The sequence below is a fragment of the Melospiza melodia genome, chromosome 3, assembly GCF_035770615.1.
Source record: "Melospiza melodia melodia isolate bMelMel2 chromosome 3, bMelMel2.pri, whole genome shotgun sequence".
Taxonomy (NCBI): Eukaryota; Metazoa; Chordata; class Aves; order Passeriformes; family Passerellidae; genus Melospiza; species Melospiza melodia.
In genome coordinates this window covers 130071414-130086918 of record NC_086196.1, presented here as the reverse complement: position 1 = coordinate 130086918, position 15505 = coordinate 130071414, and the positions used below count along the sequence as shown (strand labels likewise).

Genomic DNA, 15505 nt, shown 5'->3' with positions numbered 1-15505 from the left:
TATGTGTGATTAATATGTGTTGCAGCTTTCCTGCAGATGAAAATGCTGTGGTGGGTTTTTTTTCAGTTAATGTAATGAAAGCAATTTTATTCCATTATTGTACTGCTGGATAAGGCTTTCTGAGTGATGCAACTCTGTGCCTCATGGTTTAGATTCTAAATTTGTGAAACTTCAAAGCATCTAAAGCTTTCAGATTAAGAAAGCTTTTCTGTGAAATGTCTTCAATTAAGCAACTAAAATTCCAAACTAACTCAGGAAAGCTAAGCATATTTATAGCAGAGCAGAGCAGCATATGTTTCTGCTGTATATGCATTTGTGTTTAATTTTGGTGCTCTGTTTTGAAGATGCTTACATTTCATGTAAATGTTTGCTGGTATAACTGGAAACGTTGCTGTAACTGGAACCAAAATTGTATTTTTAAAATCCGTTCAGGTCTTAGACATAGCCTTGCAGGGTGCCTGCCTTGGCAGCAAGAGGTCTGAGAGTGCCAGGGTCGCTCCTGCAGGGCAGCCAAGTCTCCTGCTCCATTCTGGGAAAGGGTTGAGGCTCCAGTGCAGGCTTGGATTAATGCATTAAGTGTGTTGTGTACTTCCAGTGATGTTTTAAAGGTGGAAGTCTGTGACCCTCTCCACTCTGTCTGTGTTGAGCAGTTTGGATTGCATGCCTGAAAGCTCTGGGAATGTTGGCCCAGAGATGTTTTGTTGGGTTTTCCTGAGTGGCAAGGAAAGGACAGAAAATCTCTTTGCCCAGGACTGTTGCTTTAGGCCAGGCTCTTTGCTGGGAGAGGCTGGAAAACATCCGTGTGTTTATAAATGACTGGTGTGCATGACAGGGAACTCCCAACCAGAACTGACACTCTTAGTTCATTTTGATAAATGACAGACTTGGTACTTCCCCTACAGAAATCTAAGGTTTTTTCTTTTCTTTAAATTAGACTACCTTCAGGTATTCTGGAAAAATAAAATCTGAAATTGAAATGTAGTTCATGCTGTTGTCCAGCATACAAAAGGACATGATATATTACTGTGAAAATTAACTCTACCTTTGTTTTGGTTAAATTTTTTTTAGTGTAACATTTTATTTCATGTTCCCTTGATATTTTCAGTGTAGTTATCATTCTTTAAGTTATTAGTAGGTGTAGATTTTTAAAATTCATTTTGTGTATTCACACCTTAAAACATAAGCTAATTTTAAAAAATGATAAATAACTTGTAAAAAAAAAGTAGTGTAAAACTGACAATTTTTCGCTTAAAAATCAATCTTGTGCTTTTTTCCCCATTGCTTTTCCATTTCTTTCTAGAAAAGCAGTCAAAGTGAAGACAGTTCTCATAGCAGAATGTGGCACTGTAACAAGAATTCATCTTACGTCTGCATTTCTTTCTGTTGTAACAACTGGTTGGCATGGTGCATCATTAAAATTCAAATAGCATTGTATAGAAATTTCTGTAGAAATGCAGTATGAACATGAATTGTCAATTGCTAATATGCACAAGGCTGCTGGGATTTTTTTTTTTCAGTTCTCAAAAGTGCAGGATTCATTTAAAGATAAAATGATCAGTTGAAACATGTGAGAGAGGGTTATATAGATTTCCTAATTAATGCATCTTGGAAAATAAACAAAAGCAAAATGCCTGTCATTTGGTACTAATGTGGTGGAATAGTGTGGCAGCAGGATCCCTGCTTTTCACTCGGCCTCTCATAAAGATTCAACTTCACTTCAGCTGTAAAAATGTGCAAATTACATTACTACTACATGACTGACTTTTGTAATTACATTAAGCGATTGAGATAAATCCCAGTGCTGGGTTCCCAAAAGAATGCTTGCAGCTGTGTGATTTTCACATCTGATCCTATGGTTTGTTGTACCCAGCAATGCCTGCTCTTTTCTTTTTTTTTCCCCCCCTTTTTTTTAGAGGAGTCTGTTTGGTTAAGAGGTCATGTTGGGCACAAGCTGGAAGAAAAAAGCAAGATTGCTTTCTAGGGTGTACCACCCAGAAATTTGTTTTGTGGAGAAGGTTAGCAGGCCGTGATGATTGCCACAGAAAGGCAGGTGCAGTATTGTCTGTGTGGCACACTTGTGAGCTTCACATGGACATAATGCACATGTAGTACACAGGAACCATGCTGAGACATTGCAATCTGTGTGTCTGCTCATTTACTGGAGAAAACAAATTGTTTTGCTGTCTTAAAAGCGAATCTTATGCGTATTTTCCTTTACAAAAGCTAAATTATATGTTGGTGGAAACATAAGATCACATACTTTTTATAGAGCAGTTAATTAAATTGGTTTGTGTGGCAATAGAAGGGAAAGGAAGAATATATATTCTCAAATGTTGTAGTTAAATTTATTGTTGGGAGGGGCAAGCAGAGGAAGGGGGTTTTTCTAGTAAGTTCAGCTGCCTGGATTTGCCAGTAAGTGAAAGTTAGCAGCTTGATTTTTGTTTTGATGGCTGTAACTAATGTATAAAAATAGATACAAATTTACAGTACATATGAGAGTTGTAGACTTGTATGGAAAAACTGGTAATGGGATGAATAACTTTGCAGATTTGCATTCTGTTGTGGATATTAGCAATTGACAAATGATCATGTTGAAAAAAATGGTGTTCTTTTCTTAAGTGACCTTTACATGTAGTTTGGAGTCATAGAAGACCATTCTATCTACTTAAAATTAAGTAGCAAAAATAAAACAGATTGTATTGATTCTCTGAATCTGAAAATACACTTTGGCAAAAAGACATTTTTGTTATTGGTCAGAAATTTTCTTTCAAATCTGCTTGCTTGCTAGTAAGCTCCTTGCAAAGGAATGAAAATCGAAGCATTGACAAAAAATTTTTTAGGCATTCTGTCATTTTTAACCACAGATTCTCACCTTTCCTGCCCATGTACTTATTTGCTTGTGAGGTGTAACACAAGTCATCTGAGCATAGAGGATCAAAAGCACTCCTTGAATAGGTTGCTCTTCCACACTGTGCAGATGTCTTTTCTAGTTTATAACATTGTGGCAAGACTCAGAGAAATAAAACTGCAGTTTATAATCTTTGATTTGTAGGGTTGCAACACCACTAGCGAAGTTCAGCCTTTAAAAGGTAAAGCTAGTGACCATTTCAGAAGAAAACCAGGTTGTTTTTCTAAAGGTTGGATTCTAATTGTGGTACAGTGTTAAAAAAAAAAAATCTATATTTTTTAGATAAAAAAAGAGTGCCAGACAATTTAGTAGCATTTCATAATACAGCGTGATGAGAACTTGGTAAAAGAAAGACAGTCTGTTAACCTTGCTTTTACTGTGAAGACCTTCAGCTGAAGTACCAGAGTTGTATTCAATAGAAAAGGCTTGACCTTGGAATGAAAGTGTGTATTCCTGGAACCCTTATTTTTAATTAAAAAAAAAAAAGTTGCATTGAAAAGATGAGCAATAGTGCTTACTCCCCTGGCTGAAAAAAAACCTTGATGTCATTTATCTTCTTGCTTTCCTGCCATCTGCACCCCCAGGCAGAGCTCAGTTTCAGCAGAGACTGTGCAGAAGTCCATGTGTGCTGCAAATGTTGGAAATGCTGGCAAAACAAATTGATAGGGAAGCCACAATAAGTTTCCCTTTGCAAGTGGATGTGTCAGCACCGTGTGTTTTTGTACACCTGGTGCAGTAAGTGGCTCTGCTTTGTGGAATGAGTCATTGTCCATGCTAATGTTTGGCTTAGGAGTCTCAGTCACTGCTCAGAGGCTGGTGCTGAGCAGCTGTGGGACAGAGCAGTGTTCCCTGCCTCCAGAGAGCTTTTGGGACAGGACCACAGGTGAGTGGAGCAGGCACAAGAAAAGCTGGAGAGCAGCAAGAAAGGGGTGCTTTGCAGGCAGGAGCTGTAGCAGAGGAGCAGCTTCTGCTGCCCTTCTTCCCAGGGCTCTGCTGCGAGGGGGGCTTTCTGGCATGGGGGAGAACAGGGTGGTGTTGGGAAGCTTTGCCAGGCTTGAGGCTGTGTCTATGTACAGAAGCAGCTGTCTGAGGGTTGGAGGTGGATATCATGGTGGGGCCAGAGGTGGGCACTGACCTGGTGCCTGTGGAGAGGTGGTCAGTAGGGTTTAATGATTTGGATGAAGAGCTGGGCAAAGAGTTTTGGCAGAGTCCTCAGGCAGAGTGTCCGTGCAGCCAGATGCACTTTGTCAAAGGAAGAGAAGGTTCTGGTGATCAAGGCACAGCTTAGGTGAGAGTTTTCCTTGTATGGCTGCATCAGAAAGGTCACCTCTGCAGCAGAACAGCAGGAGAGTCTGACAGAGGGGCAGGGCCTGAATGTGAGCCCCAGGCACAGTGGGTTCTCTGTCCCTGCTGGGGAAGGACAGCCTGCCTAGGGCCGATGTCCACACTACCTGGGTAAGGCAGAGAGCTTAAGGGTTACCATGTCAATTCTCTAAAAGATGAGTTAACTAATGACAGAAATCTGTCTGAATTTAATTACTTCTGTGCTTTTCACCCAACCTGCTCTCATTAATATGAACAAGGTCCTTTATAACAAATATTACTGCATGTGGACAAATAACTCAGACTACTTCTTTTATTCTGTTAGGCCAGGAGCTGAAGGTCCTTGTGGGCAGCTGCAGATGACAGCCATTTTGATGGAATCCTTCAGCTGGGATCCTTGTGTATATACTGGCTTAAAAGTCACTTTTCATACCCAAAAGCACGCCCGTTGAATTACAGGATTGCAAGATTGAGTCACCAAGGGTCCATGAAACAGTTGTTCAGTGCAAATTCACTTTAAAAAATTACATATTAGCTTTTTGATTAATAACATGCTTGTAGCCTTGGGTTAATCTTGCAGAAGGACCCTCCAGCCCCAATCTGTAGAAGTATTAGCTATCACAGTCATTACCAGCATGTTCTATTAAGACTGACCAACTCTTCACATGTCAAGTAAACATTCAGCTTCAGGCCCGTCTGTCATTTATCACTGAGTTAGGGACATTGAGCAGAGCTAAATTAAAAACTGCTGTCCTTCCTCTAGCTCTGTATATGTACTTAAAAATATCTGTGTGTTATAAGCAAGGCAGCAGGTAATGTTTGTAATGGCAAAGCAGCACATTTCTGTCAGGACTTTTTCACAGGTACAAACAACATAGTAAAACGTCATGTAGATTGTGTTTTTAAAATTATTAACAAATCAAAAGGCAGTAATTAAAACCTTTTGAATGAAATGAGGTTCCTAACTTTGATACCAATATCCAGGCATTTTTCCAATTTGCTACTACTTCTCCTTATCCCTGTACATATATCCTTATCCCTGTATATATCCTCCTAATTATCCAGCTTCATGGCAATCAGATGTCTGGTTCTCATTTCTTGTGTTTTGTAATTGCGTATTCACCCAGCTCTCATCACAAAGCTGGATGCCTTGGCTTTGTTTTCCCTCCCTTAAATAATTTGTATGTAAGGTTCAGCAAATGGAACCTTGCTACTTGTGTGAAGCTGCCATTTAACCATGAAGTGAAATGCTTTTATCGAGTTTGCCCTGCAGATATGGTCCGCTGTGGCAGTGCTGTCCATATTTGGTGGCTGTGCAAGGAGAGCCAGGTGGTGCTGCAAAGCATAGCACAGTGAAGCGTGGACAGATCTAGGTTTGACATTTGTCATCCTGTACTGCTAAAGGGAAGAGAAAAATCTGCTTTTCCATATGCTTATGCTTTAATTTTTGCCTGCAGTTTTGTCCAGATGGCCCTGTGAACATTGTTTACTTTAAGATGCTGTCCCAGATGTTTTTGAATGCCGATGGATAAATGCAACAACTGTGGTATACTAATACACAAATTATTTCCACAATTTTGGCTTTTTTTTCCATCTTTTTTTTTTCTCTTTTTAACCATCTCTTTTCCCCAGCACTACTCTGGATGGCCCACTTCTCTGAGGGGAAAACATCTCCAGTGATAATATTAAACTTCTGAGAGAGAGCAGTGCATTTGAATTGCAGATAACTTGGAGCTCCCATTCCCATGCTATGGCTGTTCTGAAGCTCTGTGGGTGGATGAGCTGCTGACACTGTAGCATTCCCCTTCTAATCATGCCAGCTAAAAGGTGTTGCTTCATGTAGCCCATAAAACAGTGACTCTTTAGGGTGTGAGCAGCTTGCTTGTTGTTTATTATATTCAAAACCACTTTGTCTGCTTTTTCAAGGAGAATTCCATCTTTTACTTTGCCCTTGTACCATCTTAATTTTCCACCTGAATGGAAAGGAGAGTAATTTAAAGCTGTGTAAGCACTGTTAACAAGAACATTTAAAAGTGTTTTTAAACAGCAAAGCACCTCTAACTCTGTTTTGAAAAACTCTGATACAATTTGGAAGAATAGTTGTGCCTCAATGGCACTGTAGGGTGCAGTCAGACTGCGTCAGAACCTTGTTGCCAGATACAATAGATATTTTAATGACTTCTTTTTAATTTAATTTTTTTTTTCATTTTTCTAAGCAAGAAAGTATTTAGGAGTGTACATAAAAGAACCTTTTGGCATGAGAATTTCATTAACGTAAATAGGTCTGTTAGTTATTTCTCAAGAACACTTTAATGAGACTTCAATGTGAAACTCATTAGAACAAATACATGAATTCATATGTCAAGACAGAGATTGTAGCATCACAGTTCTTGGCATCTATTAAGTCCATAACTCGTTTACATTGACGTGCATTGTTAATCAATATTTAAGACACTGCAGATGTCAGTAATGTTCACATTTAGTCCTGCAACCATGACAGTATGAAAGTTGCTAGTAGAATTCAAGGCTAAATATTGTTATCTCAAGTCTTTCCATTACCTCTAGGCTACAAGTTAATGACTGTCTAACTTTGCTGTCCCTCATCTATTTAAATAATAAGGGAAACAAGGAATTATATGGATGTTATAGCATAGTTTTATCAATTTTTTGTTACTTGAAATTAAAACACTAGCATTGTATGTACATGGATTGCATTAGTAATTCCTCAGGCTGTGACAAACTGAGGTGAGTTGAGGAGCACATGTAGGGATAATGTGCCTTGGGCTGTTGACAAGGCAGTTGGAACAGAACACTAGAGTTGATAAAGACTTGCAGCATTCAGTGGTAACTTTGGGCTACCTCCTTTCAAATGCACCAAAAAGCAACCTTTGTGTGGTGTTTCTGATGTGTCTAATGAACGTTTATCTCAGCTGCCTATTGCTAATAAATAACTCATTTTACTTATTTCTTGTCTAATTGTGGAAGTTACAGTCTTAGAGGACAGTATGATTATTATGAAAGGTTTTGTTGGATATATGTAGTTGTTGAGGGCATTTTTTACTCCCCAGGCCTTTATCTGTTATGTCTAGTTTTTTGGGTTTTTGGTGTTTTTAAGACTGCGTACAGCAGCTTAGAGTATTATCAAGGTATCTTCCACATATGTTAAAATTAATTAACATATAAACTTCATTAACATAATAATGAAAGGACTTAAATGATTAAACTATGCAAATCTGTGGTCATATTAATCTATAATTTAATTATAGGTTCATCAAAAATCATACGTCTTCGTGAAGAAAACAGTGAAACAAGTGAAATTCTGAAAGGAAAAAGTTCCGGTAATGGTGCATCAGTTCCAGTTAAAGGAATAAATAATTTAGGAAACACCTGCTTTTTTAATGCTGTCATGCAGGTAAGATGGAAAGATCATGCCACTTTCTCTTAATAGATTTCAGAAATACTAAGTCTGTATGATCTGTGGGCTTCTGAAAAGGTTTTGAGTATTACAGGTCTTCATTCTGCTTTCTGAAAGTCCTTTTCAAATTCTTTTTACTCCTTGCTATCCAAGGAATGTTTCCTGTTATAATAAAAAAGAATTCTTGGATCACTGGCATTTTGCATAGTAATGAAACAAGTGAAAATGTCAAGTGTTTTACACACTGCATATGTGTGTGGGTTGTACTGTAGCATATGGTTTTATTTGAACTTCAGCATTATTAGTCACGACTAATGCAGGGTATCTACCATACTGGTGATGTGAATAGCGGCACTGTGTACATAATGTAAATGTCTGCACTGTTCATTGGCATGATTTTAAACCCATGCTATGGATGCAGTTATAAAATGATTTTTATCGATTATGGTTTTTTTCTGACTACAATAAGAGGAATGAGCTATACTAATACACATCTATTGATGTTTAGTGCACAACCAATCCAACATCCTCAAAAAAAGCAGCAGTCTTAGTGGGTTTTATATTGCACCATCCTGTTGCTTGTCAGCTGAGCAGAGACATCTCTATGTCTGCAGGCAGGAGTGAGCAAGTGAAGGAAAACTGCTACAAAGGTGTTCTGCACTGGCACACCTCACCTTGTGTTTATGATGTTGATTGCAAAATTAATCAGACAGATAGTAAAACTGCAAATTGTTATCTGTCCATACTTAGGGCATCACAGAAGCCTAAGTGATCTGCTGTCAGAGTTGACCAAAAATAAAGAAACAAAGATGAGATATGTTGAGTTGATTTCTTTCCTAAATTCTGAAGGATAATACTTTTCATTGTGCCAAAGCCTTTGTGCTTCATGGGGCATGATGACAGGGACTGCAGTGTTTAAAAGAGGCAAATGGTTTGTGACAATAATGTCCTCATCCAAAAAAAAAAACCAAAAAAAAAACAAACTTGTTATTCAATATAAATTAAAAAGTTATTACTAGTGAACTGTTTTGAAATTACAGAAAAGAAAATAAATGAAATTTTAGAAACAGTCAAGTTAGTGAATTTTTTTAGTGCTCTTTCTAGTGGTTGTATCTAAACCTTGACTACATGTTATGAAGTGTATCTGGTTTGGTCTACCCCTGAATCTAGAGTATATAACTAAAGAAACTCTGTAATTGAATGATCAGCATGTTTCTCACATTTTTTTGTGTTTTTCTTTCTTTAAGAACTTGGCACAGACTCATGTACTAAATGAACTGATGTATGAGATAAAGGAGAAAGGAACAAAGTTAAAAATCTGTCATACTTCAGATTCTCAATTGGTAAGTATGCACTGAGAAATACAAATTTGGGAAAATGTGGGAAGAAGCTGGAGGACAGGAAATCACATCTCCATTAAAAGCACACTGTTACTCTCCCATTTCTTTTGCATTTTAATTGCTTAGCGGGTTTGTGTTACCTGTGGACTGGTTTCTTTTACAGAAATCATTACTCAGCCCTAGAGAAGGAGGAGGAATTAGTTCCTTTCACATTTTTTGATATTGAAGTATCAAATAATGCTTTACCTTAAGAAAGAGCAGCTGGCTTATTTTTACTTGCCATTTAATTTCTTCAGTATGAATGTATGATACAGGAAATAGTTTGTTTGGCCTAGAAAGTGTCTGTGAAATGTTTTATTCCAGTCCATCCCTGCCCTTCATTGATAAGGTCTGTAAAGTTTATTACATGCTTCACAGGCCAGGGGATTAAAATGAGAGAAGAGAAATTTCAGTGAGGAACAAATTTGTCCTCAAACTCATTGCAGGCGTATGGGAAAGTGTCTCCTGTGACTATTATCCAAAGAATATTTTGCTGTTCTGGTCATATCTTAGAGACTTGGGGTTTCATTATATGTTGTTGGCAATAAAGATAATACCCCTTTCCCTCTGCTAGCTGAAGCAAACAGTTTACAGAGGATTTTTTCTTAGTTTTTTTCTTTTTTTCCTGCTGCTTGCTGTGAGCTTTCTGGTGGCAGTGAGGGTAGAGGAGTGGCATTCTGTTTCAGATACCTCTGAAATGATGATGATTTCACTGTGTTGCTGTAGGTGATGTTCATAGCTCCTCCAGGCAAGAACAGTGTGCAATTCACTGCATTGCTGTCTTTATTTCCTCCAGTGGCAGTTCAGAGCAGCAACATGTTTCACAAAGTTATCCTGAGCCACAGCAGAGGTCTGGAGCTTGTTTTTGCCCAAAGGCTTAGTGAGCCAGTGGGGTGTTGGCTTATGCTTGATGTGTAACTTGCACAGCCATAAGGTTGAAAGATTTATTTTTAATTTCAATGCTTACAATGTAAATAAGGTCTTTGGAGCAAAGACTGTGTTTTCTGGTCTTTGTATGCCAGTGCAGAACTTGGCATTGAATAAGAGGGCTGCAGTAGTCTAATTAATAGTAATGCAGAAGCCTCCTGCTTCTTGCTTGGTAAGGGGCCTTTTCCCACCTTTTGATAGTGCATATAAAGCAAATACTTTATATTTGTGTGTATCCATATTGCTTATGTTTTGTGTGGATCTGCTTTCTGGACAAGGTGCCCTTTCCAAGTGTTCATCTGGCACTTGTAATCTGTTTTTCTGAGAGTCAGGCCAGCTAGTAGGGAGCACTGGGGGCACATGGAGCCTTGGAGCATGTTAGGAAGAGCTGGGGTCTATGGTCTTTTTAACAAGTGGTGTGTAAGCAGTGCAGGATTTTAAAATTCTGCTTTAAAATTGGCTTGATTGGCTTGATTCTTCCATACCCAGAACCTGCTGGCTGGGCTGAACATCATTCCAAGAGGGGCTGTGCAGGATGCAGCCTGTGCCTGGCTCCCAGTGCCACAGGGCGCTGTGGGGTCTGCCATCAGCTCTTGCTGTGAAGCCCTGCTGGTACTTTCACAGCACCTGGTTTGTGGAGGAACAGGTTGTGTTTCTGTGGCTGCCTGATGTGTGGAAATGGCAGTGTGTGGCTCACAGATCAGAGAAGCTGGATGCCCCATTCCTAAGGCTGGGTAGCAGAGAGCCACTGAGCACAATCTTACACTGGCCCATGGAGGTGGTCACCTGGGTTGTCTCTGCAGATGAATTTCAGTGTATGTGGAGGTAGGAGTAAAGCAGGTAATACAAAGGTTGCTTGTTTTTGTGAGAACCAGACCAGCTCATTGACATGCTTGTTACCAAAGTTATTGGTTACCACCAATAATTGTTTGGTTTTGCAACTATTACTCATTAAATAATAAGCCTGCTCTTAAATTATTTCAGTCAAATGGTTGACATCAACATTTAAAAAAAACCACCCTGAAACACTCTTAAGACTGAAAGTTACATTGCTCTTTATCATGTATCAAGTAACTTGAAAGAAGTCTGTGTCATTACTTTTGAAATCTGATGTGTAATTTGCCTTTGTTTTTGAAGGATCCTTTGGTGGTAAACCTGTCCAGCCCCGGACCTTTGACTTCAGCAATGTTCTTGTTCCTTCACAGCATGAGGGAGGCTGGAAAAGGTCCTCTGTCTCCCAAAGTGCTGTTCAGCCAGCTTTGTCAAAAGTATGTATTGTGTCCTCAAGCTCATCTTTCACTTATTTTTTTAATTTTAGTTTTCAGTGATGTGTTCCTAAGCGTGCAATGTCTGTTGTCCTTTCTAAAGAAACTGTTAGATTTTAACCAGGCAGTCCAGAAAGCAGCTCCTTCGTGTTTTAAAGTTGAAGGACTCCTTGTTGCACACCAGGGTTGTACCTGCTCTTTGTGTAATGTGTGGCCCAGTTCATAACCATGGGCATCAATGGGCTCCAGACTGAGTGTGAGGGGGCAGAAGAGGGCATGGTAAAAATGGACTACCTTCCTGGTTTTGTTGTTTGTTAGCATAAAGCTGTGCTAACACTACAAAGTGTATGTGGGTATTTTGTAAAAAAGAATAAGATTTTAAATGGGGAACTTCTGCTATGATGTCTAACCTTGGCATTAATTCAAAATTAAAAAGGGTCTAACAAGTAAGGACTTGAAGCATTACTGAAATGGCATATGGCTCCAGATTGCAAAGAGCTTACAAGCCCTAAAGAAACTCCTGTTTCTTGGTGTGGAAAATGTTTACAGTGGTGCTTTGTAGGTACTTTCAATTATGATGCAAACAACCTTGCTTTTAAAAACACCTGTAGAAGACCTACTTAAAGTTGATACAAGTATTTAAATGTTGACTTACTAGTAACAGAATCTGTAGAAGCAGAGTAGCTGGAAGATGGTAAATATGAATCTCATATTTAAAAAAGAGCAATGTTGTGTTATAATTTATTTGCTACATTATTGCTGTGTTGAACTTAAAGCATTCTGCAGCATGAGAGTTAGGAGGAAAGTTGCAGCTTCCTACCATGGAGTTCCAGGACAACCTTAGTGAGCAGGAATGGATTTAAAATACGGTAAAAAGAAACAAAGGCATTTAGAATAGAGCAGGGACAATTTAATTCTGTAAAGAAACAAGTCATTGCTTTTTATTTATCCTTAAAATTCAGCTTCAGAAATTTAATATTATATTTTTTCTATTGTACTTGTCTTCCTTTTGATTCTTTGAGCTGTAAAAGGAAATGTGTGTAAAGTTACCTTACAGCATTTTTGAGTCAAACAGCGGTGTTCTTTGTTTAGCATTATCTACCTGGAAGAAAAATATATAGGGAGGAAAACTATATTGTTTTCTCACTCCTCTTTGTGTTTCAAGGCTCTCTCAAAAAATGTGAGTGCAAGAATTAAATTTGGCTGAGAAATGGGAGGAAAATTATTAAATAACACTAGTAGTTTTTTCCCAGTTAGTATTAAGGATTGAAGGGAAAAAATGATGTAAAACATGTTTTGAAGCCCACCTTAGCAAATTGATTGTGAAATAATCACAATGCAGTGCAGTTCAGATGGGATGCTATTTTTAGAAGTGACAGGCATTTTGTGTCTGCTCTGTGTGTCTGTAGTCATTGAGCAATGACAGTATTAAATCTCATCTATCTGATTGTTCTGTTGTTGTCTTTTGATCATTAAGATGTGCATACATTTTAACTAGCAGCTGAAATTGAAGCATTTTAATGTGGTCAGCACACTTTTGCTATTTAGACAAATATCTGCTAGCTCCTACCATCTCTCTCCTTCATCCCTACTTCTTACTTTTATCTCTGCAGAACACTTCTCAGATACAAATCCTTTACTAGCTCTAGCATAGCTCTACTATCAACAGCAAAAGTGTCAGCCACATCCTGTTAGTGAGAAGTTAGATGTTCAAGGGCAGTAAGGGGCTGGACAGGTATGACAGAAGGTTTTGGTCTTTAGATTGTTTTCTTATTGTTTGTGACACAAGTAAGAAAGGGAGGGTTTCAGAATATTCAGCAGTGTGCAGTGGTGAAAGTAGGAGAATAGGAAATCTTTATCTTTGCAAACTGAATACATTTACTATTTATTAGCTTTAACAGTATGAATGCAGTGTTCTGTCATGTCATTTTTACAAAGCCTTTTTCTTTCTTTTGTTTTAAAGTTGGCTTTCTATTTTTCATCAAAGTTGAAATGCAAGAGAGAGCAGGGCAAGACTGCAGGAGTTTCAGCTAGGAAGAAGTCTGTGTTACTGCAGCTTTCTCTGTAAAACTGCTTCTTGACTGCTGCCAAGAGGTTGTGTTAATGAAGTAATCCTAGAGGCAGGCACTACCCATGGTCTTCATATTGCATTAGCACAAACTCTTTTTATTCAAGAAGCAAAATTGAAACAACAAGTTTCCTAAAGAGATGACAGGATGAATGTGTAAAAAGAACTGCACTGACACAGCTGCCAGGGAGAGGAACATGGGGAAGGGCATTATTATTCTGATAGTAATATTTTGGGTTTATATATATTACATAAAGGTTTGCTGACTCCAGTTGCAACCTCTTTTTATTTTTTTTTTAATTCATTCTTTCCCCATCACAGATCTTGCTGTCTCAGTGCAAGTATACAGTATGTCACCATACCTTTCTTCAGTAAAGAATTTATGAAGGAGATTGTACAGATAGTATAGGACAGAAAAGGGTGCAGACACTGCCTTGTTCAGCTGCAGCTCTGGCTTGTCCCTGAGTTGGATCCCAAAATCTGCAAGTGGATGGATACGTATTCACTGCTCAAGAGCAGTAAGAGAACTGGAACAAGGTCATTTTCAGCTGCAAACTGCTTCTTTAAGTGTCTGAAGAGATCATGGTTTGATGTTCATAATCTTGTCTATGAAAGGACATTTGTGGGGCTCTTTTTTTTTATTAAATAATAAAAGAAAAAAATGATACCAAGTGTTAATTTTATCAAGTGGTGGAGTAGCCAGGTTGAAGAAGGGGAGAAGAAGAAAGAAGTGGATGAGTCTTTCTATAGCAACTGTTTAGCGTCTGGTACTAATTCATCCACTGTTAATTTTGTTAGTGTTGCAGCTGTCAGATGTTTTGCAAGGACAGATTGTGAGCATAGCTACAGGGCCCTTCTGTTGGTTTTCCACTGTGCTGAGTATCAGGGCTGCAGACTTCTGACTTATCTGGAGACTTAGTGACTAACACAACACTGATGTATTAAGAGGACATAAATTTTATTTCCTTTATTTTTTATGATTGAGTAATTTTATTGGTGGAAGAACTCTTAGGTTTGTGTAGCAAGTAAATGCTGAAGCATGTAAGTCATAAGTCCAGAAAGGAGTTCAAGAATTTAGTTGCTTCAAACCTCCATTAAATAATTATTAATAGTAGTATTTTATTGCTACATTACCATGCAGGAAAAGATACTTCCCTAACAAAGATTTTATTGGTGTTCACAAAATCTACATAGGTCTTTGTTCTCCAAAGACCTTTATTCATTCTTCCTTCTCATGTGCAGAAAGTAGAACTGAAGGCAGAGGTGGGACTGGCAGAATGGAGGTCATGTGTGGTTAGGACTGTTGATATTAACAGAACGATAATTTCAGAGGGGAAACCTAAACAATTCCACATTTATCACTTCTGAGAGGAAATGCTAAGGAAAACTAATGTAATGTTATACAAGATATAAGAGATAAATAAAACAGGGCTTTTCTCATTAAGGAGTCTTTTTGAGCCTTTTCTTTTAAAATAATACTGTATAACTAAGAAGATACCAAAAAATAATCTTCTTAGAAAAGATTTTTTTGCTTGTTTACTTTTCCCATTTGACTTTTACCATGTAATATAATAGCAGCAGAACACACATTTTGTTTCCTTTACCAGTAGTTGTGGATTATTTTGTGTCCTTGTCATGCCTCCATGTGCCTTGCTGGTGGTGCTGTGTCATGTTGAGGAGCTCTGACAGAGGAGATTACAGCTTCTCCGGGCAGCAGCAGTTGAGAGATTGCATGTCTTTTTTGTCAGTAAACTTTGTCAGAGTTTTCATAATTTATGAGTGCAAAGTAGACAAATGGCATGTAAAAGTGTATGTTGGCATCAATCATCTGTACATGTTCCTGAGCTTTATGTTCACTTATGCTCAGAAGGAAGACCTGTGCAGCATTTTGGAGAACACAAGTATTTTCAGTGTGTGGTATTGGTGAACTCTGTAAGCAGAGTTTATAGACAAAATGAAGAAGAAAACCAGTAATTTTATTAGATACATTGGCAGTGTATTCTCCATTTGGGTTAACAAATTTAGAATTTAGGGAGGGGTAACAAAAACAGGAAGCCTTTATGTCAACAGGGACATTGGGAACATTGGGAGTTCAGGCAGGAGAGAGCATGAAAGAAGACATGACCGCAAGAGAAGACAATGAATGATAAATTAGCTGTGCTTCTTCAATTGCCCTCATAAGAGTTCAGGGAGCTGTCTATGAAACTGAAAGGCAACAGA

The 15505-nt window shown here is 38.3% G+C and overlaps 1 protein-coding gene across 8 annotated transcripts in view; it reads left to right on the top strand.

The window, feature by feature from the left end:
* Positions 1-15505, top strand: part of USP45 (ubiquitin specific peptidase 45) — a 50209-nt gene that overhangs the window by 14910 nt on the left and 19794 nt on the right. For all 8 annotated transcript variants that reach the window (XM_063153060.1, XM_063153059.1, XM_063153057.1 and 5 more), the window contains exons 6-8: positions 7498-7643; positions 8894-8989; positions 11090-11220. In XM_063153060.1, the coding sequence (XP_063009130.1) occupies positions 7498-7643; positions 8894-8989; positions 11090-11220 (373 nt within the window). The remainder of the gene's footprint in view (positions 1-7497; positions 7644-8893; positions 8990-11089; positions 11221-15505) is intronic.